The following is a 13640-nucleotide window of genomic DNA, read 5'->3' on the forward strand; positions in this document are numbered from 1 at the left end:
AGAACTGCGTGTTAACTAATACTTACAATAGGCAATAAACATAGGGAATTCAGAACAATACCATTCTAGATAAAATTTACCATACATGCTCTTGAAAGGGGCCGTGAACAATTATACAATGGTACTTAGAAGAAGGGAAGATCAATAAAACACAAAATAATGTCAAAATGGAATTCAAAGCAAATAAATTGAGCGACCAAATTCAGTTGTATAATTCTAAAAATTTTGTTTCCAGTGCTAGAAATTCTAGTGTGCTTGAATTACGGCTTTATTTACCATTTATAAATTGCGTTATTTCCAATAACCCATTGTCGACGTTAAAAGCCTATAATTACAAATTGTTATAACATGTGTATGTATGGGTCGTGTTAGTAAGGAGTGTTGTCTCTATTGGCTTTCTGTATACCGCCATCCATTATGTATCCTGTATCACGGATACCTGACGCGCCAAACAACGCCAGCCTTTTATTGTTACCCTGGGGTGTAGTATATTATATGTGTGTAGTAATGATTAACTGATCGACTGTGTCGGATATCGGAGTGAGATCGTTGTGTTTTTAATGGCGTTAAAACTAGACAATGATAGAGAGGCTTCACATGGACAATGACGTCAAAATTGGTTATGGTAAAATAGATCTATAAAAACAAAAGTGGCCCTAGTCTGTTGGGGTTGAGAATAAGAACACTTTAAACAATAATGAGTTTGTTCTTGTCAAGCTACCGGATAACGGGTTATTCGCGGGCCAATGTTTTTGCAATTATGTCTTTAAACTAATTTTACTGTTATCGGACAAAAATTTTCGCGAGCACAATTGAATTTTTTCGCAAAATAGTAAAAATGTTATTTCCACGACACTTAAAGGTTATGTGGTACAAAGTATCTTCAGCATATAGATAATAATCTAGGTTGTATGCAATCTGATCGAAGTCGTCTGCTCATAATAATCAAAACACACACTGTTAGAGGTTCACCTGATCAGGAAAATCCTAGACACGAACATGAATATTGAGGAAATCTTGCGTTTAGCATTTTGAAGGCTTTTTGAAAACTTGCGTTTAAAGGCTACATTTCGACAAACGTTTATCTTAATTCGACCTTACTGACACCCGAGCTATTCTAAGCTACTATAGTACTATCATTGGTACACAGTAAAAAAATGGCTATACTTTTTCCCTTTTGTCATATGGACAGAATGGAGAACAGGTTTTATACCACAATGTTTACCGTTACAGAAGAATTAAAGCAAGGCAAATCGTAGATACGTTTTTAACCTCTCTTATTCTTTTGAAAAAATACCAAAATGGTAGGACTCGAATGAGGTTTTTTGGGTTAAAACAACAACTTTAAATTCTTCTGCATTTCAAAAAAAAATAAAAAAAAAAACATGGTTTTTTCCTCCAGAATAGCGTTCAAACCAAAAACTAAGACAAGGTTATAATCAACGTCTAGGGACCAACGAAATAACTACTTTACAAACATAGTTTGTTATACACAGACATCTTATAGTAAATACCTTGACGGGGTTTTCAAAATTATTACATCATGACCACGAATTTATTGTAACCGTGTTCGTTATAAACATGTTTTATTGTAATACAATGTATTTAGGGCATAGACATTTTGGGGAAAGATAAAAAAAAAACATCCAACTTATTTACGAAGATGATGTAAGGTGAGTTACTTCTGAATAGTTTTGTCTCAGTATTGATAGGATAATTTCCAGTGATGTTAAAGGGCAAAGCAAAAATTAAAAGTTAACAAAAAAAAAAAAACAACAATAAGATAATGAGAATGTATATTAATGGCCTAGAAGATAGATTCCTTGTGTAAAACTGATAACAATGAAGATTCAAATAATCTTTTGGCCATTTGGGATTTCAAAATGGCGGTCATTTTGAAATTAAACATAAGATTCAAAATAGTCATGTATCAAAACACTAACAAAAGTATAAATACTACTCATTATATTCACAGGTGTTTATTTGCTCAAAGTTAGCTTGGTTCCAATTAGATGTAATTATAGATATAGCTCGAAAAGTTGGCGGGCACCTTGAAATACAAAATGGCGATCCTTTTCCATGACACTAGAAGCACTACCAAATGTTTCCAAAGTATTCAATAATATGGGTGTTGACGTACGCTTAAAGTTTGGGTTGTTATATCGCCGCCGTAGAATAAATAATCTACCGAGGGCGTAGCATTTCTTACTTAATAATACATGTAGATAAAATAGGTGCACAGGAATATTATTAGCGACCTCTTATTGGACGGTTTCTGGGCATATTATTTATCATCGAGATATTATAACCACCGATCTTGTTTGCGCGAAGTGAGCATGGACAGTAGTGGACTGGTCGGTATTTCACAGAGCTGGCGATTCCAAACTTTTTTAATCCTTTAGGAATATGGAATTTTTCTAAACTTTTCCTGTGAGATTTTGAATGTTACATATATGTGGTCATATAGTTGTAAGCTCGTTCATGGGGCGAAATTCTGTCGAAAAAACGCGCCGCAGAAGCAAAAACTCTGCCTCAGGTCGGTGACCCCGCCGAGCAAAAAACAGCGAATAACAAACAACAGATGGCTATGTCGAGTGGGTATGTCGGGGTTTCCTGTATGATACCAACTGGTAACCTTACAGACTTCTCAAGAGTTTTTGTCCGATGCCAAGGGTCATTGTTTTGGTCCTCAAATGACTGAGAATTCTCTCCCACCCGGATATGTAACTTTTAATGAACATTTTCCATAACAGTCAACAGTTATCAAACTCGATGCCCGTGCCTTCAGTTCACGCCGTTCATAGTCAGTCATGCGAACCGGCACGTGAACATGTACATGTAGCGCACAGTACACCTTATTTTCAACCTGATGTGCACTCCATAGTGAACGGCCAGCCCTATAGCTAACAGGCCCCCGCCACCATTTCCCCAGTTTATCACATCGACGTCTCCACACCATACTGCATCCTCCTCCTCTCGGCCGCCTCCTACTCAGCCCTGCCTCCACCCAGCCGCCTTCATCAACATCAAATCGTGACAATGCAAATGATATTCACAAATATAAACTTGATGAACGATAGACTGGACAAATTTGAAAAAGTCATTAATGAAAAGCTTACTAAGCTCGATATCCTTGATGATATAAATACCAAGTTCGAAACCCTTGGACACCAGTATGTGTTCATTGAAGGATGAACTCGCAAATATTGCCTCTAAAGTAAAGCGACATAACGACATTCTAGCGAAGGAAGAGGCCCATCACCATGAAATGGATGATCGTGTTTTCATACATTGAATCGATGAATTAGTGATCTCGAACGGGAGAATTACGAGCTCAGGGAGCAATTTTTTGCGTCTCCAAACTCACTCTATGAAGTATAATTTAATATTTTCGGGGGATCGCAGGTGAAGGCAATGTTGACGAGGAGAAACACAGAGGAGGTTCTCAAAACCTTCATCGATCAGCAGCTGGAGGTTGTAAGTGCTAGAGACATAGCGTTCCAAAATGTACACCGTCTACGTCCGCGACGGGATGGAAAACCACGCAATTATCATAGCCAAGTTTGTAAACCACACGACCTTGACCGCGTGTTAAAGGCTGCTCCCGAAAAAAACTCCGTAACTAAACCGGAATATTCCATCCAGCTGCAGTACCCGACGGAAAATAAGTGACCGTCGGTCGGCCCTTTACCCGGTTATGAAAGAGTTTAGGCGAAAGGGGGACAGGGCCAAAATAGTGTACGATACACTATATGTGAACGATAGACCTTACTACCCACCAGAACACCCTCGAAAACAACGAAATTTACCGTCAAACCTCGGAAGTCTCGTCACCCTAACCAGCATGCACCCCGGGGCTACAATTACGACCCCCCTGGACATCACCGCGCACCCCCAGGCAACCACCGCGCATCCGGTGGACACTCTCAAGAAAATCGAGGGACACACGGAATCTCCGACGACCGCGCTTTCTCGCGTCTCTCCGCGCCCCAATTCGGAAACGACTTTCCAACAGACCTCAACGCCGACACTCAGACCCAACGAGAGACTGTTCTGTAGGACAACACATCGGACACCCCAAACTTAGCCCAAGAGAGAAGTCTAATGATCTTAACATTGGCTTCTTGAACACATGTGGAATTACTTCGAAATTAATTGACCCAGAATTTCGAAGCCTAATTACAAATTACGACATTTTGATATGTGTTGAAACAAAAATTGATGAACACGATGAATTAGACCTACCAAATGGCTATGTATCCTTTTCAAAATATAGAACCAAATTCAAAAGAAAATCTGGCGGATATCACTGTTTATTTTTAAGAGCCGCTTGTCAAAATATATATACATTTTTCATGATACAATGTGTGAATATGTTTTGTGGTTTGAAGTATCTAAAACTCTATCTGAATTAAATGAAAATTTACTTACAGGCTGTATATATATTCCCCCTGAGAATTCTAGGTATTCCTCAGACAATGCATTTACAGAAATTGAAGACGAGTTGATAATGCTATCACAAGAAAACACAAAAATATCATGCTTGTCGGCGATTTTAACTCAAGAACTTCTGACGCCATAGATTATATCATACCAGATGAAAAATTACATGATATACTAGATATATCTGATAATAACCATGCTACCGATAATATGAATTCTCTTGAGCGATTAGCTCAATATGACATCCCTCTTGCTCGATCTTCTCAAGATAAAGGACGTATAAATAACTATGGGTCAAAATTGATTGAAATGTGTAAACGGAGCTCTTTTATTTATCGCGAATGGACGAGTCTCGTGTGACAAGTATCTCGGAAAAACTACATGTAAAGACTCAAGCGTTGTTGATTACCTTATATTGATGCCAGATTTATTTCCGTTCATAAAATATTTTGAAATAATTGATTTTAACCCATTGTTTTCAGATGTGCATAATCTAATAAATTTCTCATTCGCTTTTCCGGAAAAAAAAGATGTCCGAGATGAAAAATGTTTTGCTGATAGAGATTATGTGAGATGGAATCCCTTGAAATCGTCAGATTTTGCACGAGCAGTTAAAAACAACTTGAATAATATTAATGTGAATTTAAATAATGTATTACTTAGTGACACTATCACAAGTGATCAAGTGAATGGTCTAGTGACAGACATATGTACAGTACTAACAAATTGCGCTACAAACACGATAGGTGTGACTCACCACCATAAAACAAATAATAAAAATATAAAAAAAACCTTGGTTTAACAAGGATTGTAAACTTGCCAGGAACTCTTTTAATAAATATAAAATAAGGTACAAATTTAACAAATCAACGGAAACTAAGCACACGATGAATATTAAAGGGAGAGAATACAGAAAACAACTGAGAAAGAACTACAAAAAATATCAAGCGAAATGCACAAAAGAATTAAGGGAGAACGCGAAACGAAACCCAAAAGAGTTCTGGAAAACGCTTAATAAGTTTTCACAAAAAAAGAAAACAGAAGCAAACATACCCATAGACGTTTTACACGATTATTTCAAAAAACTTAACACACCTGAAGAAGAAAATATTAATGTTATAAATGAAATTGACAACCTTGATGTTAACGATAATGACGTCAATAATACACTGAATCAACCGATTAACGAGATGGAAATACAGAAAGCTATTCGATTACTAAAAAATAACAAAGCGTCCGGCCCAGATCGTATTTTGAACGAATATTTGAAAAATTCTCCTCCGGAGATGCTCCCTGTTTATGGTAAATTGTTCAATATAATTTTAGACACGGGGATTATTCCGGATAGTTGGAGTGTCGGTATCATCAAACCTATATACAAAAATAAAGGTAGTCCGGAAGACCCAGATAATTATAGAGCTATCACATTGATAAGTTGTCTTGGCAAATTATTCACTTCAATAATAAATAATCGCCTTAATGAATATGAAAAACAAATTAACTTAATATCTCGAAACCAGGCAGGCTTTAGGAAAGGTCATTCAACTGTAGATAACGTTTTCGTTTTGCATATTCTCATATCTATATATCTTTTAAGTGGAAAAAAACTATACTGTACCTTCATAGACTTCAAAAAGGCATTCGATACCGTGTGGAGAGCAGGCCTTTGGCAAAAATTACATAACAGTAATGTAAATGGTAAATGTTTCAAAGTTATTTTTAACATGTATAATAATATTAAATCATGTGTTCAATTCAATTCCAGAACGTCTGATTTCTTCCCGTGCTTAATTGGAGTCAGACAAGGAGAAAACCTATCTCCCTTTCTCTTTTCCGTGTTCCTTAATGACATAGAAAGTTATTTTGCCTCTTTAGGTAGTCATTCACTTGAAACTGTAAGAGATAAGCTTTTTAACGAACTTCACATCTTTGTTGAAATCTTTGTTCTTTTATACGCCGACGATACTGTGCTATTCTCAGAAAGTCCAGAAGGTCTTCAAAGTGCTTTAAATGTATTCCAGCTTTATTGTGAAACTTGGAAGCTTAAAATTAATGTAAATAAAACAAAAGTTATGGTATTTTGTAAGAAAAAAAGTAAACAGAATCATGTATTTATATTGCAAAACGAAACTTTAGAAAATGTAGATAATTTTACTTATTTAGGAATTACTTTTAATTACAATGGCAACTTTGTCAACGCGAGACGTAGACTAATCGAGCAGGCACAAAAGTCAATATTTTCTATATACAAAAAAATCAGGAATCTTTCTCTTCCGATAGATATACAACTAAAACTCTTTGATTCTTTAGTAGAGCCTATCCTATTGTATGGGTCAGAGGTATGGGGATTCGAAAATTTGAAAATAATTGAACAGATTCATCTTAAGTTTTGCAAAAGAATCCTGAAAGTGAGGTCTACTACTCCAAATTTTATGATTTATGGTGAGCTAGGTCGTGTGCCATTAGAAATAAATGTTAAATTAAGATTAGTAGGTTTTTGGAATAGATTGCTTAGTAATGATAACAAACTAAGTAGCATTTTATTACAATTGGCCTTACATTTGCAAAATGATGCTAATTTTTCTTTTAAATGGATTAAATGTTTACAAAGTATTTTTAACGAAACTGGATTTTCTTTTATATTCGATAATAAAATACTGATGCCTGATAATTTCTACAAAGATGTTTTGAAACAACGTCTGATTGATCAGTTTATACAAAGATGGTTTTCCGACTGTGCTAACTCATCTCGTGGACAATTATATTCTGTATTTAAAACAGAATTTTGTATGGAAAAATATTTATTAAATTTGTCAGAACATGCCAGAATACAAATAACAAAACTGCGTACTTCGAATATTAAATTTCCTATAGAAACGGGTAGATGGTATAATATCCCAAAAGTGAATCGTTTATGTAATTTATGCGCCGAAAGCATTGGTGATGAATTTCATTATTTGTTTATATGCAACAATATTACTTTATCGACTCTAAGAAATAAATATATACCTCGCTATTATTATACAAACCCAAATATTGATAAGTTTAAAGGTTTTTTATCAATATGCAACCAACAAGTTCTGACAGGTTTATCTATTTTCCTAACCAAAATGTCCCCTCTTTTGTAATTGATTCCTGTGCGGTTGTTTATCTGTTTGTTCTGATTGAAATATTAAGTTATTTATATGTACACATTTATACATATAATGTGGATGTACATGTGTGAGAATATTAGGTTTTTGATCGTATGAATTGTGTGTGTGTGGCAGGTTATATATGTACACACGTAAATGTATGAGGATAATATGGTTGAACGTATACATTGTATGTATGTGTGTGGCTGGTGTTATTATACACATATGTATGTATATATATAACTGTTAATTACCAAATTTATCTGTCCATTCTGTCAATTATATTTGTATGCCTCCTCATGTTACACACATATATTATGTGTCTGAGTGTTAAAAATAAAATCTTGAAATAAAAAAATCTTGAAATCTTGAAATCTTGATCAATTACCGGTATTAATTAGTAGAGCTGTTGATGTTAGGCATACAGAAATGAAGATATGAAGTTTTGGGGGCCAACGTTAAATATCCTAAATCAATAACCAGTGTATTATCCAGCTAAATCATATCTTTAATATTCATGAGTTGAAATGAAGGACGGATGAAGGCCTCTATTTCCCGCATGGCAATAGTAATCCTGTATAAATTTACACAACACACACCCGGTTAATCTGATTGTAAATAACTAGGTTCTGACGGAACACTGGGGTGCCGATATCGCAATATGACGAAATGAATTTCAAACATATGTAGGGGGAGAGTTTTTTTTTAAAGCTGCAGATAATTATTGGTTCTAATGTTGCAATACATGCATGCTTCTATTGATCATTAGTACATGGTGAATGATTCATAACTGCTGTTAGAAATATTGGGGATTCAGATTCCAAACCTTTTGAACAACACACGTATGTGACAATAGGAGTAAGGGAATACACAAAATGACTATACGTAGTTATATTAACGGAGTACAATTTATTCTTTTAAAAAACCACACTTAAAAGTACGTCATTGAAACCACACATATTCTGGCCTGGATGAAAATGATTCCTATGTGACTGTTGGTATCCTCATGTGTTAGCCTGTTAACAATCAAGGTTTAATTGCTCGGCATAACATTACGATGTCATTAAAAAAACTAAACAAATAATAAAAAGTCAATGAATAGTTGACATCAGATTGTGCAGAAATTATTGATATTCTATATTGCTCCGTTTCGCCTTCATTTTCTCATACGACATCAATTTCTATCATATAATTGTAGGATGAGTGTTGTCGATAAAGCTAGACATATTAGTCTTTCCGATCACCAGGTTTTGTTCTTCTCCCATAGAATGAAAAACGTTTGGATGTAGTAAAATGGTCTTGAGTTTTTTCTATGCCAATTTCTAAATCTTTTCATTCTGTTTCTCCATATAAATGATATATTCTTGTAATCTCGACAAGCAGACGTTACTGATGAAGCAAAGAACGCTATTTTCTCAGGAACACCAGATAATCCGTTACAATGATTCACACAGTTTGCAAATTGTTCCAATTTCTCGCTGAAATTAAAAATAGTGACATCAATGCATTGATAACACAAAATCGGAGTTTACATAATTATTGCGATTTCGGTGGATTATCCTTATAATTCAATCTTCTCTTGATTCTTTGAAATCCGTTCTCTTTATGAAATCATAACGCCATTGTTTTCAACCAATCAGAGGTGTGAATACAAACTCTAACAGCGTATTTTTTTTGGGGGACTGACAAAGTAAATGTTACAAGCAAGATTGAAGTATATCGACATCTCTCTTGGACGTAATCATAAAAGATAGATATTGTTTTATTTCTTATTTCATTGTACGGTTGTTATTTTATTGACGATATGTCATACCCAACTTTTTCATTCACAGATAATTCAATGAAGTGTCTATTGTCATTGAAACATCGTTTTGATTAAGTACTGTGTCAGTTGTTACACCCATGATAGACTAACACCAAATCATGGATTCATATAATTACACCATTGATCGTTAACGTTCCATTTCTGATACAAATGTCTCCATTTTTTTTTACAAAAGAAAAGTGTGTTTTTTTCTTCTTTTTTTTAATTCGATATTTATATTATTTTCTTTATTTTCGTTTTCATTTTGTTTTATTTGTTCAAGTAGAATCCTGTTTCAAATAAGGAAATTCGCGTCATGAACAATATTCAAACGAATGTTTTATGCATGATGGTACAGTATGATGTGATATGATACCAATTACTGTTAGTTATTATTTTTGATTGCACTATACTGGTATCCTGTCGATGTCTTTTATAAGTACAAGTAAGTATAAGATATCTCGCCAATTCAGTATTGCTTTGAAACAATCTTGTTTGTTTAATTAGAAAAATAAACGTCCTATTAACATCCAATGTCGAGGATACTGTCTGAAGAAAGCAACAAAATACGTGCGTATTCTACTTTAACACATTTTATTTCAACACAGATAAAAGAACATGAAATATCACAGATTACGCGATCATCAGTTATGTCAGTATAATCACTTAGTAACATCTCCCTATAAAGCCAAAGTCAGTTTTACCAAGAAACATTCACAATCGTAATTAGCCTTCAAATTTTTATCTTTACAAACAAATAATTTGCGCCAACTTCAACGTTCTGTCTTGTTCGTGGATTCAACATCGTTCAAGTTAAATTGGTAATTTTACGACGGAATTGAACCTTTTAGCATTTTGTATACTTTTTTATTGTATTTATTTTTCTTTATTTTCATATTTTTTTTATTCAGATTACCGAAAGAAATCCAAAAAAACAGAAATTGAAAAAGTGTTTTTTTTTTATTATTTTCAATTGTGGCTTTATAGTAAGGCTTTACTACTGATATACACGTATGTAATGATTACAAACTATATCCCACATAGCGAGACTGTTACTAAATTCCGAAACGGAATCGGTGAATTTCTAACTTTCTAAAAAATCCTTATTATTGTGACGGATTTAGTAAAATTAAATTTATTTGGTTCAATGATTGTGTTTTTAAATACAATAATACATTTAAAGCATGGAAATGGTATATTTCATCAATTTGAAAATTTACGGTTTTAATATAGCGTCGCTATAAGGAATACGGGTTGCTGTAAATTGCTTTCTATGGAATGTTCTATTACATCTATTAATTGGACGGATCACATTTTCAAAATTGATATTAAAAAAAATCAACGTTCACATAATGGAATTAGATACAATTTACCTGAACTTTTGCAATATGAAATATTCTTTTTTAATTAATCATTATCTATTTGTTGAAAATGACATCAATTAATAACGATATTTTAAATAATCATTCATAGAATAATTTTGAATTTTGTTATTAATCGGTAAAGTATTTTAAGATGATGACATTTTTTTTCTTTACTCTTTTTGACAACTAAAGCAGTAATACATCAGGAGTTATTAAAGGTGGAAAATTATGACATGCTAATAAAACAATTATAACAAAACTTAACACATTGCTTTGTATTATAGACGAAGAATGGACATCAACATGACAGTTATAATGTATGTCTCCCTTTTAACAGGTAATTCACATTTCCGTTCCGATAACTAAACAAAACACCGATGTTTCAAGACCTTATTGTTTTGCTAAATGAAATTAAGTTTAAGGTTTTAAAGAACATTGTCATTAAATTAGCACTATCTTGTTATCATTAGTTTCTTCATATGATATTAATGGACCAAATTTCAACATTTGATTATATATTGTTGATATGATTAAACGAATAAATACAAGTCTGTACAATGGTTTAGAATTCGGTTATTTTTTTCTTTTTATATTTTGTAGATCAGATGCCTAATTCCTTATAGTTAATGGTTGTTAAACTTACTTTGCAATAAACAAATTAATTCTTTAATTTTTGAGCCATATCAATACTTTCTGAAAATGATGAACTCAAACAACACGTAACTTTAAATGAGACAAAATGCGCACAATATTGAATAATGCCAAATCGGAAAAGTTGAGCACAAAACAAAAACTAACATTAAATCTAGTAAAACCACTCTTAACACCGTCCACCAAGGTACGTCGTCGCTCTATATAAATATATATATATACATTATAGTACACAATCTAGGTATTTACAGTAGTCAAATAAACAGAAATAACATTTTTTCAATTGTAAGCAACACATTGTGGGTGACTTATACCATTGATTATTGAGAACTGTAAGTCATTTTCACGGTTACAATAGAAAAATATATATTTTAAAACCTTATTGCTGGATATTACTATTTTGCAGGGGATGATCTAGGTTATTTTACACAAGAAATGATATAAAAGTTCCTCTAATACGAAAGGTTATGCCATAATACACATTGCGTTTTTGTAGATTTAACTATGGGTACAAACTGTATGAGTCTCTTAGATAGTGTTTTCAAAACCACATTGACGTATTAAGCATTGGTCTAAATACATTGTCCCCGCATCAAGTTTAATTTAGTTCGATATTGAAAAAAAAGAAGTTAATCATATCATATCAGAGCGTGTGAACGTGAATAATTTCTAATAAATAAAGAATTATATGAAATAATACATGTCAGACGAATTTTATCAATCGTCAGTTCTGTTTAATCGTCAGTTCTGAAATGGTGTTCTGTCATAAACACGACCTAATCATTTACAATGAAATATTCTTAAACATATCAAAGAAATCTACGACACTTTTAAACAGTAAACACATACAGAAAACAATGTGCAAAAATATATATAAATTGTCAACAACCATTGTCAACAAATCAAATCTTAAGATAAGAAAGCATTGCAAAAATATATATTTTTAGTGTCATTGCTTTGAAAATAATTAAGAAAAATTACCGTACAACGATACAAGGTAAGGCCTAAAATGGCGGGATCCCAGGTAAGGCCATATTTGAATACATGTTTGTCGTCCATACTGTAATACATGTATATAGGCAACAGAAATATAATATATTGCAACAAAACGTCATGTTTTATAAATCAAAGCACGTTAAAACAAGTTTTAAAAAAAGTTTACATAAAAGTACCAATAACTCTACAGCAGACAATAACTTCCACATCCTTTCTGTTTCCGTGCTAATCGAGATCAAAATGATGGACAAATGATTCGAAATGTTACCGAAGCAACGTCCTTCACCTTCCATTCTGTCCACTTCCGTTTCTGGTTACATTCTGCGGTACTTCACATTATCCATACTTGACAAGTAGCATACGCATTAAACATACTCTAGTGACACATTTTTATTCAAGCAAAACAGACAAAGTCACAGTACAGCAGTATACGCTTCAATTAAAATCCGTCTTTATAAAAAAAAAATCCTAGTATAAAATTCGAGGAAATAATTCACAGTATTATCAATATCTGATTTACATACGTCACATTTGAAAACGATTTGAAGTGTGTATCATTTAATGAAGTATAGTAGGGCGTCCCTGGTAATGTTTATTGACAGTGCATGGTTTGAGTTTGTTTAAATCGTTCCACACAGATGTTTTGCTGTAACACTGACGAAGATTAATTCTTAACGTTTCGATATAAAATTTTAGGAGTCAATGTCCCAATGGACGATCATATTATTCCAGCAGATATAGTGTTTTTAATTTATTGATTCCGAATGCATTATCCATACGAGAAGTAGCGGCCTGATTTGAGAAGACACAAGAGTTCGGAACAAAAATCAGCAGAATTTACGAAGAAAAATGGCACTTTGTTGTTAGATAGGGGACACGTAGTCAAACATTTTTTCGCTGTACGAAAGTTGGTTGTCTGGATTCAATCCGAGTCGTCATCTTTATCAATCAGTCCAAGCTTCTGTCCAATCCATTTGCATTTGGATATTATCTCGTCTTGCATAAGCGTGAAACACATCGAAAGAATAGCCATTCCGAACATGACGTAAATGGCGCCCAGGACAAGTTGTGCATGTGCTCTTGGATTATCGAAATCAGTTCCCGGAACCACGTCACCAAATCCGATGGTACTGAGAGTAATGAAACAGAAATACGAAGATTGGAGAGTGTCCCATCCTTCCCACAATCCAAACAACACGGCACCGCCAAATATGTAGGTTCCTATGACAACCATGGTGACAGTGAGAG

The 13640-nt window shown here is 33.6% G+C and overlaps 1 protein-coding gene across 1 annotated transcript; it reads right to left on the reverse strand.

Moving 5' to 3' along the window:
* Positions 1–13314: 13314 nt before the first annotated feature.
* LOC138332627 (two pore potassium channel protein sup-9-like) lies at positions 13315–13626 on the reverse strand. Its single transcript, XM_069280628.1, has one exon. It carries the CDS (start codon positions 13624–13626, stop codon positions 13315–13317), a length of 312 nt encoding a protein of 103 aa, XP_069136729.1.
* Between the last annotated feature and the right edge of the window lie 14 nt (positions 13627–13640).

This window comes from Argopecten irradians, chromosome 10, assembly GCF_041381155.1.
Source record: "Argopecten irradians isolate NY chromosome 10, Ai_NY, whole genome shotgun sequence".
NCBI lineage: Eukaryota > Metazoa > Mollusca > Bivalvia > Pectinida > Pectinidae > Argopecten > Argopecten irradians.